Below are 17,312 nucleotides of genomic sequence, written 5' to 3'. Positions count from 1 at the left end.
TTCTCAGCGTCCATGACTGCATGAACCTATTCCTATAGGAATAGATTCCTATAATAAATCTCTTCTTATATATATCTCTACATATTCTGTTGGTTCTGTTTCTCTGGAGAACCCTAAGACCATTTCCTTTTAGCTTTCTTCCTGTTACTCTGAACCCTCTTTCCATGGTTCATTATCTACAGCTCCTCTTTACACACTTTGAAAAGAGGATTGGGTTCATGATGCATCATAATCTCTAAATAGCTGTGTGTCATTCAGGCAAACCAGGAAACCTTTGTGAGCCTCAGATCCTTCATCTGTTAAGTAGAGCTCTCAGTGGCTGCCTCCAAAGCTCAGGAGGTTCTGCTAAGTGTGAGGTACTGTCCTGGAAAGTGAGTTCCTGGAGGGCAGGGACCTCATGACTTTGTGCATGTTCTATTCCAATGTCTTGCACAGTGCCTGGCCAGTGCCTGGCCAGTGCCTGGCATACAGTAGGCACTCAATAAATGTTTGCTAAATAAACAGTTGAATATAAAAACACTATATCTCTCTCAAAAATAAATAAAACATTAAAAAAAATTTTTTTAATAAATAAAAATAAAACACTAGTCATTATGATTCTGCACTTGTATATGTCACAAGCTGTATCATTCAGGTTCAAGATGGTACTGGAGAGAATAAACAAATCTGGTGATAGACGGTAAATGGAGAATTAAAAATTATAGGTGAGACAATTTGAGAAATACAATGGCTGAGTTGCATGGTTGCTCCAGGCTGTTTATTGACCGTGTCTCATCTGAGTGGCTCAGTGGGGCCTCTTTCCTCTTGACATATGTGACCTGTCTGGGATCTTTGTTTCTGGACATTGATTACCCAGTGTGAATCCTAACCTGCTGACATAGCATGTCCATTTCCTTAAGAATAATTCTAGAAAATCCAGAAAAATCCAATTCCATTTGTAAAAGTTCACAAACTAAAAAAGGCATTTGGGAAAATAGAGGAAACTTGAATGAAACTACTTTTCAGAGAGATAAGAGAAGGAATTACTTCCTTTAAGCAAGAATAGGATGTTCTGCAAAAGGGACAATCACCAAATAAGAAAGAGCTGCTCTTGGATATTAGGAAATATAGGGGCGCCTGGGTGGCGCAGTCGGTTAAGCGTCCGACTTCAGCCAGGTCACGATCTCGCGGTCTGTGAGTTCGAGCCCCGCGTCAGGCTCTGGGCTGATGGCTCGGAGCCTGGAGCCTGTTTCCGATTCTGTGTCTTCCTCTCTCTCTCTGCCCCTCCCCCGTTCATGCTCTGTCTCTCTCTGTCCCAAAAATAAATAAAAAACGTTGAAAAAAATTTTTAAAAAAGGAAATATAATAAAATAAAAATTCATCAGATTTTGAAGATCTAGTTGGAGAAATGTTCTAAGGCATGGAACGAAGTGAGTAGGAGATGGAAAATAGCTGATAATAAGAAAATTGAAGGATAAACTTGGCATATCTATCAGCTAACTGAGGATTTTCATAAAAGAGAGGGGTCCCTGGGTGGCTCAGTTGGTTAAACCTCTGACTTCTGCTCAGGTCGTGATCTCACAGTTCATGGGTTCGAGCCCTGTGTCGGGCTCTGTGCTGACAGCTCAGAGCCTGGAGCCTGCTTCAGATTCTGTGTCTCTGTCTCTCTCTGCCCTCCCCCCCAACTCAAAAATAAATAATAAACATTACAAAATTAATAAAAAAAAGTTTTAAAGAGACAGAAAATAGGATTTTAGCACCAGAGAGAAGGGAAGGAAAGGAAAGAACAGCTGGGCTGGAGACCTGAAGAACCTCCAACCCTGACTCTAACCCTGGGCAGAAGCATGAGCACTCCAGGGGGAATTCTCCTGAAATAAAACCCTGAGGGGAAAAGCTAATGCCTCTGACCATGTGGAAAGTTGTATGGGAAAATTTAACAAGGGTTATATTAAAAAGGTAAATATTAAATACACACACACACACACACACACACACCAAAAAAAGTTGTAACAAGAAAGGAAATTTTTTTTAAGTTTATTTATTGTGTGTATGTGTGTGTGTGTGTGTGTGTGTGTGAGAGAGAGAGAGAGAGAGAGAGAGAGAGAGAGAGAGAGAATCCCAAACAGACTCTGCACTGTCAGTGTGGAGCCTGATGCAGGGCTTGATCTCATGACCCTGAGATCGTGACCTGAGCTGAAACCAAGAGCTGGGTACTCAACCAAGTGAGCCACCCAGACGCCCCAAGAAAGGAAATATTATCATAAAACACTACTTGTCTGTAAAGTAAATGGTGTGTCATAATTATTATCACAATGATATAAATGCTGAATGTTGATTTAATCAAAATATTGTAATTTATTAGTCAGGATTCCAAAACAAAACAACTCTCAAGTGGGGTAATTTGAGGAGAACTTCATGAAAGAGGCTTTGTGGGCAGGATGAAAAGAAACCAAAAAGGAAGGTGCAGTACCAGTATGGGGGGCTATTACCCACCCCGCACACACAGAGACCTGAGGTGGCAAGGGGGTGGGAGCAGTTGTCAGGAACTGGAGAGCCTGTCTGACACCAATGCCAGACATGCAGCCCCCACAGCACCCGGACAGAGAGGTAACTGAGGGCAGAAACACTTTGGCTCTCTCCCTCCCCCAACTGCCTGCCTGTGCCCCACATTGACCCAACCCACCCTGAAGACTGAGGGCAAGAAAGTCCATTGATGAGGTCTGTACAGGTTAGAATGGCTCTGGAAGGGCAGAGGGAGACATCCAGGACAAACCTCAGTGCGTGGATAGAGGAAGAGAACACAAAGAGAGCACAGTTTTCATATGTCATAAAGAGCAGGAAGTTAGGAGCCAGCATCTAAACTGGTCGGTCAGGAAAAGCAAGATCAGCCTATGATTTAGAAACATGGCACCAAATGCCGGAAAATAGCAAGAAGAGTTGAACCAAGATGCTCTGGGGAGTGAGGGTCACAAGGGACAGGTCAGAGGTTACTGTTTTTCATTTTCCATCTATTAAAACTAATGAGACTTTCAAAACTTTTTATGTATAACTTTGATTAAAGTAAAAACATAGTAATATCCAGTAATATCATGAGAGAAACATCAGACAAATCCCAATAGAGGGGCATCCTACAAAGTACCTAACCAATGTTCTTCTAATACAAGGGCAGTCTGGGAAACTGTCACAGTCAAAAGGACCCTGAGACATGGCAACTACAAGTTATGTGGTGTCCTGGATGGGATGCTGGAACAGAAAAAAGACATGAGGTAAAAACTAAGGAAGTCTGAATAAAATTTGGACTTCGGTATGATAACGTATCAATATTGGTTTATTAATTATAATAACTGTACTATACTAATGTAATATGTTAATAATAAAGAAAACTAGGGACAGGGTATATGGGTACTCTCTGTATTCTCGATTTTTCTGTAAATCTAAAATTTTTCTTAAAAAATAGTCTATTAAAGATAATAAAGGGCTTTATAGTATAAATAACCTTAAAAGACAAGAAAACTTTATGCATTTTATTTTATTTGCATTATTTAGAACTTTAGTAGGGTTGGATGCTTTTCCAGGCTTTTTAATGATTTTTGCATTCAGGACATTAAATCCCAGAATTTCAATAATGATCCTAGTAACTTATTCAGTTAACAAGTATGTATCAAATGCCTACTACACACAGGCACTTGGGATGCAGGGACCTTTTCAAAATACAGTCCTGCCATTGCCCTTAAACCTCTCAGAAGCCACTGGGTACTCTAAGGTTCAAACCAGGGTACAACGTCATGCCTGCCTATCCCTGCAGACCTTTTGAGCTCACCTTGTACCATTCTTCCATATCTCACTGCTCTCCAATCACACTGGCCTCTTTTGGTTCCTTGAAGATGCCATGCTCTCAATCCCCCAGGGCCTTTGCATATGCTGCTCCCTCTGACTAGAACTTTCTTCCTGTCCTTGCTCCCCTCTCCTTTGTCCAGGTACCTCATCTCAGGCACCACTTCCTTAGAGGCAATCCATCTAATTTTAATTATCCCCCGGGCATGTAGTTGAGTAATGCCAGCGTTCCCCATGGAACATTTGTTTGTTGGTTCTATGACAGCTGGGACCGTGTCTGTTGTGTACAGTATCTGATTGTTCAACTGGTTCCCGCTTCTGGCATAATGCCTGATGTAGTGCAGGAATTCCATGGTACTTGTTGAATGAATGAATGAATGAATGAATGGTAAACAGGATATGGCCCATAGCCTTCTAGTCTAGTGCAGATCCAAACCAGGGCACTAGCTCCTGAAGGAGGTAAGAGTGCCCATTTCTCTAAGCTACTGTCTGGGTTCCAGCTGCCCCTAGGCCTGTCTGCATCAACTCCTGGTCTACTGCTTGCAATAGTAGCACTCCTCATAGCCATTTGCTTATTTCAAAAACCCACTGAGGACTTCATCCACATCATTCATTCCTGTGTGACCACTGAGAAAATTGACACTCAAAGAGTGGCTCAGTGAATTAATTGCTCAAAGCCGTACAGTTACTAAAAGCCCATATTTTACTGAAAGCCCATATTTAACCCTGTTTTGTTACCACTTCCTGAACTCTACTTACCCCCAAAGTTAGCACCGGGTCCTCTAACAGCCAGTATTTGCACCTGCGCTGGGGCTTTTGCCCTAGAATGAAGTGCGCTCGCAGCGGCGCGGTCCAGGATTGTTCTGGCGTCTCCGATCTGGACCACGCGCGCCCCCTAGGGGTTACTGTGGACACTGGGCGCCTCGGTCCTCTTTTCCTCCTGGGGGGAAAAAATGGGAAGTGGCGGTGGAACCGTGAATTCTGTTTAGGGGCCGCAGCACGCACCGCCTCCGGCACTTTGGGGTTGCGGGTCTGCGGATTTCCGGGCGCGGGGTTCGGTCGTCTGCCCCAGGACTACCTCCAGTCCCCGTTCCGGGCCTCTGGGCACTCTTGGCGGAGCCAAGATCAGTTTGGGAAGACTGCGGGGCGTCAGAAGCAGTGTGAGGGAAGGAGGGAGGAGGAAGGCGACGAGGGAGTCAGATGAGTTTAGGACCTCCTCACTGAATCTCTGCTTCCCCATCTGTGAAGTGGACATCTACCTCCTGGGATCCAGGACTGCCCGTGCCCGGGCTAGCATCCCGGCAGCCTTAGAAGGCTAGGACAGAGGCTGGGGCTCTCAGGACCCTGCCAGTTCTCTGCATACTGCTCCCCTAAAGCCTTGGGAAACTTGCACCCAAGCCTGCTGGGAGCCTGGCTGGGAACACCCTTTACCTTTAATGTCTTGATTAGTATATAAAACATACTACTTGAGCATAATACCGAAAATAAATTTGAAGCTTGGCTCAGTGATTCTAGCCACTGCTTATTAAAACTGTCTTTAGTGTTTCTCTGCTAAAAATGATTCCAGGATTCAACTTATTTCTATCATCACTTTACCCTTTCTTATGTTTCAGGGGATAATTTGACTCCTAACAAAATCCAGTCTTTATATTAAGGGTTTTTCTTATCTGGTTAGGTTTTAGGTAAATTGGGGAAATATATTTACATTTCACCAACAGCTTAAAGATGATTTAATCTGTTTAATCTCCAGTTTCATTCCAAACTGGAATGGAGGCAGCATCAGTTTCTTGCCCACTAATGTGGACCAGGCAGAGAGCCAGGCAGTGGAGGCAGGAGAGGTGGATCAGTCAGGGGTGGTGAGGGATGTGGCTGAAATTGTGACTGGGACACAGGCAATCTTGGCTGTGGTACATGAGCCCATATATTGTATTTGAGGAGGGCTTCATCCTCTGGTCACCTACGTACACAGCTGGGCTCCACTGTAGTCTGGAGGACGGTATGGTCCATGGAGGCCATGTAGAGGCCCAGCCCCCTCATTTTATCTCAGCTCTCAGTACAGAGATTCACTTCTTACAGTCTCACAAATACTCTGAAGGGTCCTGGGTAAAAAGAGGGGATGAAGGGGGCATCTGGGTGGCTCAGTCGGTTGAGCGTCCAACTCTTGATTTCTGCTCAGGTCATGATCTCACAGTTCACGGGTTGGAGCCCTGCATTGGGCTCAGCACTGACAGCTCCAGTGGGAGCCTGCTTGAGATTCTCTCTCTCTCCTGTCTCTGTGCCCCTCTCCTGTTCTCTCTCTCTTTAAATAAATAAACTTTAAAAAATTAAAAAAATAAAAAATAAAATGTTCTTTAAAAAAAGGGGGGGGGGGAATGAGAGGCAAGGAATCAATGGAGAAGACCAGAATGGGGAGGATGTTGCCAAATGACAATTTACTACCTTTATTTCCTGACCAAATTTGACCCTTTGATGTATGTGGTTCTCCCCTCCCCACCACCCATCCCCTACCCCCAACTGGCGTATGGCCTCCCTAGAAGGTAAATAGGAGGGCCTCTCAATCCTTGGTCCTGAGGGATGTCATTCTAACAAGGTTTGGAATGGACATTTAGGCCTTTTCTTTCTTGTGTCCTCTGTACTCCTTTAGAAAAGTTGGAGCACTCTGCACTCTGCAGCATGTTTTCAGAGGCTGTCAGTTGCCAGGCTGGGCAGTGAGCTGGGAGGTGGTGTGTGTGTGTGTGTGTGTGTGTGTGTGTAGACTGGAAAGGGAGCGAGAGTGTTGCTCTGCCTTCCCTGTTTACTCAATCATATGGTGATGTGAGTAAAGCCCAAGAAGAAACACTTTCCTCTCCCCAGCGCCCTCCTAAAGTCTCTCCCTTGGTCATAAGCTCCAAGTACTGCTGCCTTTCCTAGAGTCCAACCCTGGAACAAAGAAGAAATGCAAAGGGCCACTAAATACTTGGGAACATGGCCTCACTATGAATCAGAAAAGCAGTTAAGCTTGCAGTAGATATTGAGCAGTTTGGCAATTTTAAATGTGTATAATCCAGCAATTCTGATTCTAGGAATGTATCTTAAGAAAATAGGTGAATGGATGTATCGAGTTAAATGTGTGAGGATATTTTTGAATCACTGATTATAAGACAAGTCCCTCAGCAGGTGATTGGTTAATAAATTATGAAGCTTATCTAGGCTGGAATGTCATACACATTAAGGAGCTTAAGGAGCAGGCAGCCTCATGGTTTCCATGGTGTTTCATTGACACCCATGTGGTCCTGGCCTTGTCTCAGCCCCTGGCGCTCCTGATATTCATGGCCAGACCTCTAAGATCCCCTGCTATAGGAGTTGGGAACGACCCAGAGAGAAGTACCAAGAGTGTCAGGGAGGTGGGCAGAGGTCTGGAAGGGAGCAGAGCACTGAACCAACAGTTCCCCCCAGAGAAGCAACATGCTGTGTGAGGTCTATTCAGAGAAGGCTACTTTGTAGGCAACCTTCTGTGGATCCTGGTTCTTCTGGTTGACCAAAGAAGTTGCGGTTCTTGCCCTCACTGGGTCTGGCTGAATTCCTGAATATCCTGGCAGCGAGATAAAAAAGAAAACATTTCTGTCCAGTGGTGCACATGGACAGGAAGTCACAGCACCTGGGGCTTGTGGTGGACGCTGTTGTTTGGTGAACACGGTACCCATCCTCGCTTTCTCTGGCAACAATGCCAGTTTTTCTTTGCACAACCGTTGTTTTTCACTTCCAGCCTCTGGGGTTCAGATGAAGCTAGCTCTGCTCCCTGGTTCCAAAGTGGTCTTGTCAGAGCCAGTGCCCAGGACTTCTGCTAGCTGTACTGAGAAGAGTCTTCCTTCTCCACGGGGGTAGCATGCAAAGCTGGGGCCGCCTCTGTCTCCACAGGGAGTTTAAAATTTTTTTTCAACGTTTATTTATTTTTGGGACAGAGAGAGACAGAGCATGAACAGGGGAGGGGCAGAGAGAGAGGGAGACACAGAATCGGAAACAGGCTCCAGGCTCCGAGCCATCAGCCCAGAGCCTGACGCGGGGCTCGAACTCACGGACCGCGAGATCGTGACCTGGCTGAAGTCGGACGCTTTAACCGACTGCGCCACCCAGGCGCCCCTCCACAGGGAGTTTAAATACAAGGTATGGGCAGGGTGTGTGGAGCCATGAGGGAAACTGCAGGAACCCAGTGTTAGCAGCAACTGAGCTGTCACCACATTTAGGCCAGACAGACGAGGAGAAGAAGGGGATTATGGGCCCTAGAAGGAGAAAGTCAAGTAGAGGAGGATTCCTTGTTGGAAAGACAGAGGTGAGAGTTTGCTGGGACAAGAAGCCCAAGATGCAATTGAGTTAGCAGATCCACACTGCTGGAGCCAGGTGGTGAAGGCAGAGTGGGAAGAGATAATGTAGGGGAAGAGGAGGTCAGTATGGATTTAATGGTAAATGGCCATTGAATAAATGCCACCCTGGAGGATTTTAAATCAGATGTCAGTGATCTGATTTCAGGTAGAGAGATGCATTATATACTGAGACAAAAGTGGAAGCAGGCAATTTAGCCCTTAGGAAGCAATTGTGGAGGAGGAGGTGGGGGCCTAGATGAGGGGTGGGGCAGTGGAGGAGAGTGAAGTGGTGGGATTCAGGTGCACAGACACAAGTGAAAGTGGGAAGGGGCTTGTGGTGAAAAGTCATATGACCTTGGCTTCTCCACTTCTCTGAGCCTCAGCTTCCTCTTCCAAACAGAGACACCACCTGTTTCACAATGTAAGTTTGACAAACGTAGTGACTAAGAGGATTGTTTTTGTCAGATTTGGATTTGAATCTCAGGTGGGTACCAGCTGGGTGTCCTTCTGCCAGTCAATGATAGATTGTAGCATTTATTGAGCCCTTGCTATGTGCTAACCAGTACAATCCTCCCCAAATTAGCATACTTTTGTTATTTCAGTTTGCAGGAACAGTAGCATGGAGAGAGTGAGTCATTTGTTGGAGACCCCAGCCGGGATTTTTCTAACCATCACATTGCCCTAACTTTACTGTGCCCCCCCAAAGTGAGATAACAATAGTGACACTTACCAGTGTGGTTGGAAGGATTCAAGAAGCCTGGCATCTGTGCTGATTGTGTGGAGCCTATTTTTGGATTCTCTGTCTCTCTGTCTCTCAAAAATAAATAAACATTAAAAACAAAAAAGAGGGGCGCCTGGGTGGCGCAGTCGGTTAGGCGTCCGACTTCAGCCAGGTCACGATCTCGCGGTCCGTGAGTTCGAGCCCCGCGTCGGGCTCTGGGCTGATGGCTCAGAGCCTGGAGCCTGTTTCCGATTCTGTGTCTCCCTCTCTCTCTGCCCCTCCCCTGTTCATGCTCTGTCTCTCTCTGTCCCAAAAATAAATAAACGTTGAAAAAAAAAAATTAAAAAAAAAAACAAAAAAGAGGCCTGGCAAATAGGCGCTGGTTAAATTATTACTAGAACCATTATTATTACATTCTTTGTATTTTTCCGAGTTTTTGCTGGGCGCAGGCGTCACTTGGACAAATCCTTTGGATTAAAAAACAGACCTGTCAGGTGAAGGGAAAAAAACTGCAGCTGCGGGCTTCTGGGTGGAGGCTCGGGGGTGTGGCCGTAGGGGGCGTGGACTACAGAGTGGGGTGGGGCCAAAGGGAGGGCTGGGCTAGAGGGGCGGGGCCAGGACGTGAAAGTGGAGGCTGGGGGCGGGGCCCTGAGGGAAGGGGCAGGATTCGGGAGGGCGGCGCATGCTCGTTGATGCGGCCAGCTCCGCCGCCGCCGCCGGCGCCACCGCCCACTTGGGGCTGGCCAGAGGCAGGCAGCCGGGGTGCAGAGTAGGTAGGGCTGGACAAGCGCACGGCCATGGCCCCGTGGCTGCAGCTCTGCTCCGTCTTCTTCACGGTCAACGCTTGCCTTAACGGCTCGCAGCTGGCCGTGGCCGCGGGCGGCTCCAGCAGAGCGCGGGGCGCCGACACCTGCGGCTGGAGGGTAAGGAGAAACTTCTCGCCGTCCCCAAAAGCGCGGCGGGCGCGGTGCGCACAGGTGCTCGCGGGCAGCTGAGCCGGTGCAGACGTGCCTGCCCTTCGCAGAGTCAGCGGCAGGGCTGGGATCCCCGCTGCTCCCGCCCTTCTTTCCCTCCTGGGGTGCACGTCCGCCAGCCCCGGCCCGGATGAAAGGGGCCGCCCGACCCCCGGCTTTGTGTTGCTAATGAGGCGCGGTCACTGGCTGGGGTCCGGCTCCCAGAGGGCGGGTGAGAAGGGCGTCCCGCGGCGGGCGGGAGAAGGGCGCCCCACCCTTTGTTCCCGGACCGGTACCTCCTTCGCCCCGGGTCTGGGATCCTCCGAGCTGTCCGAACTGGGGGCGCTTTGGACCCGGAGTGGGGGTCTTCCCGCGGACCTCCGGTTCACAACTCTGCAAAGGCCCAGGACTGCCAGAGAAGGGACCCAGAGCGCAGGGGAGGGATGCGCCCCCTCTCGTGGCCGCATTGTTCCTTCTAGGCTGTGCAGTCTTACCCCACTTTCACCCCAGCCCCGACTCCTGACTTGCTGGGAAATTTTGCTCGTCGTCCTTCGTCTAGAGAATGGTCTCACGGATGACCTACACCCCCTCTCCCCGTCCCCAGCTTGACCTGCGGATATTTTTCTAGACCAGAGGGAGGCATGAGTTTATCACCTCGGTCAGGAGCCCCAGAGGAGACTGGAGAGGTGCACAGATTTCGCCTTGTGCTTGGAGACTTCCCCCAGTAACCGACCACTTTGATGCTGTCCCGGTGGCGGGCGTGGGGTGGTAGGCTGTGTGCGCGGGGATGCTGAGTTCCCATGTCCCCACCAGGGTTTCTGGGTTTGGGCGGCGCCAGAACAGGGAGAGTGCATCTGTCTGCCCCTCACCTCCCACTGAAGCCAGGGCGGCCCGGCGTCAGGGCACTCAAGGCCTTCAGACATGTGGAGAGGACATAGGCAGCCACGAACATGACCTTGTCTGTGCTTCGGGGCTCCAGTTTCTTCACTTGGAAAATGGGAATAGATGGAGATTTCCTAGTTATCCCAGCACTGTTTCTCTGAGAGATGGGTCATTTACTTAGAACAACGTTGTGCCACCTCTTCTGGGATGTTCTGAATGGCCTCAGAGCAGTCCAGGCCTAGCACCTGGCACCCTTTTAGGATCTTAGGCTATTGCTTTCAGCTCTTTTGCCCCACATTCAGAGAAACGCAGTGCAGAAAACCAAGTATGAGGCAGCAGATGGGATATCTTCAAACCCAATAGCTTCGCTATAGACAGCTATAATACACCCTTCCACCACATCATAGTGAATATAGCCTTCCTTTTTGGGTAAAACATCACCTTTTCGTACTCTGTCCCACTTTAGTAAAATATCACTATTATTATATTTTAAGATACCGAGTTTTTCCCAGTATGTAGATAAAAAAGTTTTTCTTAAGGCTGTCTCATATTGACTTACTGATCCTGATAAACTTAAATTTTTTTTAAAGTTTATTTATTTATTTTGAGAGAGAGTGTGTGAATGGGGTAAGGGCAGAGAGAGAGGGAGAGAGATTTCCCAGCAGGCTCCACAAGGACACAGTGCAGAGCCTGATGCTGGGCTCGAACTCAACTGTGAGATCATGACCTGAGCCAAAATCAAGAGTCGGATGCTTATCCGACTGAGCCCCCAGGTGCCCAAGATCCTGCTAAACTTTTTGGGTCTAAACAGGTATTTTGGCTTTTGAAGAACTGTAGGAGCATCACATGCATTTTATTCTGAGTTTTCATATGACAGCACAGGTGGATCAGTCCTAATTGCTGTGTTTCTGCATTGTCTAGGTGGCTTTATGTGTCAGTGCACAAAGCTTGTGAAGTCTTAATGCCTTGGGTATAATAGTGACCTAAAAGAGCCAGGCTGGCGGTTTTGTTCTCTCTGCCTGTGGGAATGTGTTTGTCTCCTAACTGTGCATTCTCCACAAGTTAATAGTGGCCCCTGGTCCAGCAGGCTTACACTCAGGCTGGCCTCTTTTCTCCCACCACAATTCCTAGTTGGGAGTGACCTTCTCAACAGCTTTTACTTTGGTCCCACTAATCCTCTCCTTGGGTCATTTTCATTCCTTCTTGAATGAGTATGGAAGTCTCTGGACCATCTCTCAGATTCTACACTCTTTCCAACCTGATACATGGCTGCTTCCCTCCTGGACTTGCCTTTTGGTACATCTGATGGAGCCACCAGCTCTCCCCAACCCCCCTTGCCTACCTGTCTTGCAAGCCCACCTTTCCAGCCTGTTCCCTAACTTTTGTGCCAGCGTAAAGCTGCTGAAGCATACTTTCTCTGCTCCTAGGATGCCTTCCCCCTGGCCAAAGACTCCGCTCAGGTGATGCCACCGCAGGGAAGCCCTCCCTAAATGCCACTCCCCTTGGTTTGCTTTCTCATGCAGGTCCTTGCACTTTGGTTCCCACCAGACTACCATTTCAATATTTGTTCACATCTGTGTCTTAGGATGGTTTTCCTTAACTACATACTTCATCTTAGTGGCCTCAAAGCCTGGAGCCCTGTAAGTCTTGGCTGAGCCCAATTAGACTCTGCAGCCTTCCTGTTAAATCCTGTATTAAGTGATATATTTTAGGAAGTGGATTGGAGAGATGAGAGCACTGAGCCCCAGTGTCCTCTCCTTAGCACGCTTTTGCACATGCTGTTCCTGTCTGTGTTCCTTTTCTTTACCCCTCAGCGTCCCTTCTCTGCTCGAGCAGCACTTCCTGCAGGAAGCCTTCCCTGCCCCCACCTCCCTGCATCAGTTCTTCCAGAAGTTGCTTCCAGAGGACTGGCCAGTGAATACTGGTGAACAGTGACTTGGGCATTCGATTCATGTCTGAGTCCCCTACCAGATAGTGGTGTTTAGCCCGTAGATGTTGGTCTCAGTTATGAGGTTGCTTACAGTCTAGTTGGGGCCATGCAGACATACAAGAAGGGTCGATTGTGTGTGAGGCAACCAGGAGACAGTTTCCTGTGGGTCTAGGTCACATGGAACCTGAGAAGGGGACACCAGGGTGGAAAAATGAGCCCTGAAGGAGGGGCAGGATCTGGGTGCTGCCGAGGAACTGAGCAAATGACCCCCTTGATCTCCATGGAGCATTTGTTCCACGAACTCTTGCCCCTGCAGGAATGTGTATTTTCCCAGGACTTGCAAGGTAGACCGCAGCCAGCTAACCCACAGGAGCTCTGCTAACACACCTCTCTGAGGAGCCGGCCTGGTTTAAGTGGTCAGATTTCACAACCTCCCCATTATTAGTGGGACAATTAAGGGGCTGATACCATCTTGAACACAGCTCAGTGTTTTAGAAATGAGTTGTGGGCACACTTCCTCAACTGCTTAAAAAAAAAATCTCTTAGGGCCCTTGCCAGGTAAACTATTGGAGTAATAAATAGTTTTCCCAAAGAAGTAACAATTTCTAAAACTTCCTGAGGGGCTAGCATCCTCATTTACACTGGACCTTAACTCTTGTTTCTTGATAGTGGAATGATTGTGTTTGTGATGGGTAACTTTATGTCAATCAGTTGCTTTGAGGTCCCCCCCCCCCTCCCCTGTCTTGCTGGTTGTTTGAAAAGCATTTATGGAACAAAGAATTAGGCATCAGCTTCCACAGGTTTTTATTTAGTGGCATTTTCTGCAGTGGAGAAGGAGGGAACAAGAATGCCTTCCTGGCTAGGTGAGGTACATCTTCTCTGGTCTTTTATCTCTGAAACAAATGTCTAGCCTGCAAAAAGCCTGCTCCTTCAGGAATTCAGGAAGCCAGAATGCTGGCATCGTCTTTACAATGAAGTGCAAGTTTCCCATTTAAGGCAAATAACTTCATTTCGAAAGGTAGGAAGGAATAGGGTGGTACTTGGAAAAGAAGTTCCAGCTGGTTAAAATTTAGGTCCTGATAAAAGTCCAATCCAAGAACTCTCCTTGGCTGTGGGCCCAGGCATGTTTATTTGATTCTGAATTGGATGCGTTTTCATTCACTTGCAGCTCATGGCTCCCCAGCCTGCATCTGGTCGGCCTGTCTTGCGGCCATGTCTTCCATGTTGTACATGCTCTTGTGTCTCTTACAGAATTCTTTGTTAAAAATGACTCAGCCCTGGTTGACACATTTTTCAGAGAGACGTTTTTATAAGAACTGCAATGCTTCCCTCCGGCTTGTCTTGCCATGTTAATTGGGAATTCTGTGAGCCCAAGTCCACCTTTCTTGAACCGCCCTCCCTTGTCTCCCCTCCCCCATCCATCCCTTCGACCCCCAAGAGCCCCTGCAGTGCCTGGGGCATTGTGCTAGTTATTAACAAGGGGATACAGCTGGGTGGATGAGAACAGCAAGTAAGTACCGGCTGTGGACCCTTTCCTGCTGAACACAATTTCTCAAAGTGAAGTCCGGGAGCTTCCACTGTCAGGATTGCCTTGGGAGCTTGTTAAAAGGCAGATTCAAAGATAATGCCTCCAGAATGGGAGTGAGATGGGGGTTCAGTTCTTCTGATGCACTCTCAATGATGAGAGCCATTTCTTTCAGAAGACCAGGCTTCCCCAGGCCAGATGAGGGAGAGAGAAGCCACATTCTAAACATTTAAAATCAGTTTGACTTTAAAGTACTTCTCTGGACTTAGAGAGGAAGTGGAGACTGTCAGAGCCTCCGACCAGTGAGAAGGGTCAGGCTGGCTAAGGGGATCCTGGGGAGGCAGCTGGGCAGGTCACCCTGGTTTGGGTGGGTGCCTTTAGCCTGGGGTTGAAGGGGAGGTCACGAATGAAGGGGACCCTGACTTCCATGGGTTCCTCCCCAGAACAGCTGGGCTTGTCTGGAAAACAGTCTTAGGAAAGAGTAGGGTAGGATCCAAATCGTATTCTCTGCAGTTCAAACCTTACAGCGTCCCTACAAAGGAAAGAACTGCTAATGCTTTCCTAAGTCTTTATTTTAAGTTGAGTATTTTTCATGCTTCATTTGGCCTAAAATGTGTGTGTGTGTGTGTGTTTAAGCTTTTAGACCCTCTTTTCCCCTTATTGGTCCCTGAGCTTTTCACACACCATGCCCAGCAGATGTCTGCTGCTGCTGGGGCCACCCCATCAGCAATTAATTGTACCTTTTCGTTTCTTACTGCCTTTACCTCTGATGGATGAGTTTTTAGGCTTCAGGAAGCTCGCCCCCACCCCCAACTCCTCAGTTTATAAGAGTATGGGCGGAGAGGCAAGGGCTCAGGTACCCCTAGAAGCTTGACAGGCTGGGGTGGAGGACAGTGCCCTCGCAGGAGACCTCTCTCCTGCACCCTACCCTGGTAGCTGAGACCTTTTCTGTTTCACGTCTCCCCCAGATTTGGAGGTTCCCCTGCCCCTCAGCAAGCTCAGGGGGCCTGTCTGTGCTGGTGCCACGGGCCCCATCTCCCAGCAGCCTGACTTGCTCGTCTTGTGGGAGGCAATGTCCTTCTGGGCAGTGTTTGTCTTGGCTGCTGGGACATTCTGAATGGTCCTGACACACGATTAGGTGACTGATGGCCCCACAACACATTGTCTCCTCCAGGGCCCCGGGGCCTTTGAAGCTCTTCCCTGTGGGAAGTAAAGAGACTATTTGCTCTATTAAAATGCCTTGGTATTTCCTCTGTTTAACCACAGGCCACTTCCTCTCTGCCACTCTAAACCCGGCAGGGCCACCGGCTGATTGAAAAGACACAAACCCAGGAGTGAGCACATCCTATTGAAACAGATAGTCTTACTGCAGATTAAAGCGGGGGCACATCTCTAAGAAGAAACCAAACCTAAGGGGGAAACGCTAGAGAAGCTCCTTATCTTGCTGGAAATGTAGCTTGTTGACACAATTCGCACTTCAAGTTCTGAGTACAGAATTTTGGTTTGTTTGTTTGTTTTTAAGAAGAGAAGCCAAAATTGTAACCAAATCAAAGAGTTTTTATCTAGTGTGGCAGGTTACAGGCATACAGTCAAGTGGATTTCTCATTGTGTGAGTTGGAAACTCTTCATTATCTGGGAAGAGCATGATGTCTTCATAGAAAACCATGCCAGGCTTATTCTCTACTTGCAGATTCTGTCTGCTGGTTTCATGTGCTCAGAAGTCAAAGTAAGAAGTTTGTAGCTGAATAATACCAAAAAAGCCTCTGGAGAGACTGTCCCTCAACCTTTCCCAAGCAGTTTCTTGAGAAAGTTTAATAACACCAGGCGTGAAACTAAAAATTACCTAAGTAACAAAGGCAGAAGATTTAAACCCTGTCTATACCCTGTCTTTGTGAGGGGCCTAACTAAGGAATAACTAGCTAGTTTCTAATGGAGACTATTATTTTAACATTTGCAACTCCATTGTTCAAAGCATCTGTGATAAAAACGGCTTCTCTTTTCTTTGGTTCCTTGTTTGGAAATGTTGGGGGAAGGTGGATGTAGCTAATTAAGGCTACAACATTTAAAGGGGGGACTTAATAGGTACCAGCTGTCCTCAACAAATCACTGGGTGGATGACAAAATAAAGATGTGATGTGAACACACATGTAATTCTCTTCTAAAACGGAAGTTGGTCTATAAATTGTCTGATTTAATAGCATGAATGGAAACTAACTCCATTAAAAAACTACTGTGTGCTTTTAAGAAGCATTTATTTTATAGTAAACCTAACGGTAAAATGTCTTATTTGCATAAGGCTGGTACCTTAAGAGTTGAAAGGGCAGTAGACTGCAAGTATTGGAAATTTTATAAATTGTAATTTTACTGTATGTTCCTTCATTCCAAACCTGAACTAATAGACATTAATCATGAGGCTTTTTTAATTAAAATTACTACATTGTAGGAAAGCTTGCTTGAACTTATCAGAGATGTCCTACAAAACTGAAGCAACAACTTTGAAAGGGAATGGAAATTGATAGCATTAATTAAATGTTTGAGTGGCTATTTACATTTCACACATTAAATGAACACTTCAAATGAATCCTTTTGCAATTGCAAGGGATTAGGCTTTAAATATAACCTTTTTTAGATTTAAAAAGTACTTCATTCCCTTAAAAACTAGGAGTTTTTCCAAGTGTTCTCATTTGTCAGTTTTTTTTTCATTTCTCAGTTTTGTAGATTCCGCCCCCCCCCCCCCCCCCCCCCCCCAGTGAATGGTCACCCTTTAAAAAATGCTGGCTGTGGCCCCAGACTTCTGTTCTGAGATGGGGATAGAGGGAAGGTTTCCTTGGAACGAAGAAGTACATTTTCCTGAGACAGGCCATATGGTTTAAAAACCCTTTCTCTGTGATTTTATTCTGTCCAGGTGATTTCTGGTTTTTCCTCTCCTGAAATGCCCCCCCAATCCCCCCCCCCCCGCCTTTCATCAGAGGAAAATACAATGCAATCCAGACCAATGCAGGAGCGTTCAGCCCTAGCAAGTGTGGTCCCTGCTAAGTGACAGTTTATCTCTGCCTTCCTCTCAAGGTCGCTCTGGCTAGGACACAAGCATTCACATGGTTAGGAGTTATTGTAACTGCTCAATATCTGAAGTTCAAGAAGACTTACA

General features: G+C 47.2%; 1 protein-coding gene and 1 long non-coding RNA gene across 5 annotated transcripts in view; one reads left to right on the top strand and one right to left on the bottom strand.

The window, feature by feature from the left end:
• LOC115508399 overlaps window positions 1-9,000 on the bottom strand; it is a 46,747-nt gene extending 37,747 nt beyond the window's left edge. For all 3 annotated transcript variants that reach the window (XR_003966993.1, XR_003966992.1, XR_003966990.1), the window contains exons 1-2: window positions 8,884-9,000; window positions 4,573-4,753 (exon numbers count right to left, since the gene is read on the bottom strand). This is a non-coding gene — a long non-coding RNA (uncharacterized LOC115508399). The remainder of the gene's footprint in view (window positions 1-4,572; window positions 4,754-8,883) is intronic.
• Window positions 9,001-9,619: 619 nt separating this feature from the next.
• Window positions 9,620-17,312, top strand: part of IL17RD (interleukin 17 receptor D) — a 67,149-nt gene continuing 59,456 nt past the window's right edge. For both annotated transcript variants that reach the window (XM_030307062.1, XM_030307061.1), the window contains exon 1: window positions 9,620-9,797. In XM_030307062.1, coding sequence (XP_030162922.1) covers window positions 9,672-9,797 — 126 coding nt within the window. In that variant the 5' untranslated portion in view covers window positions 9,620-9,671. The remainder of the gene's footprint in view (window positions 9,798-17,312) is intronic.

Source organism: Lynx canadensis, chromosome A2 (assembly GCF_007474595.2).
Source record: "Lynx canadensis isolate LIC74 chromosome A2, mLynCan4.pri.v2, whole genome shotgun sequence".
In the NCBI taxonomy this organism is placed as follows: domain Eukaryota; kingdom Metazoa; phylum Chordata; class Mammalia; order Carnivora; family Felidae; genus Lynx; species Lynx canadensis.
Note: the sequence above shows the minus strand (reverse complement) of the source record. Positions and strands in the feature narration are given on the sequence as shown.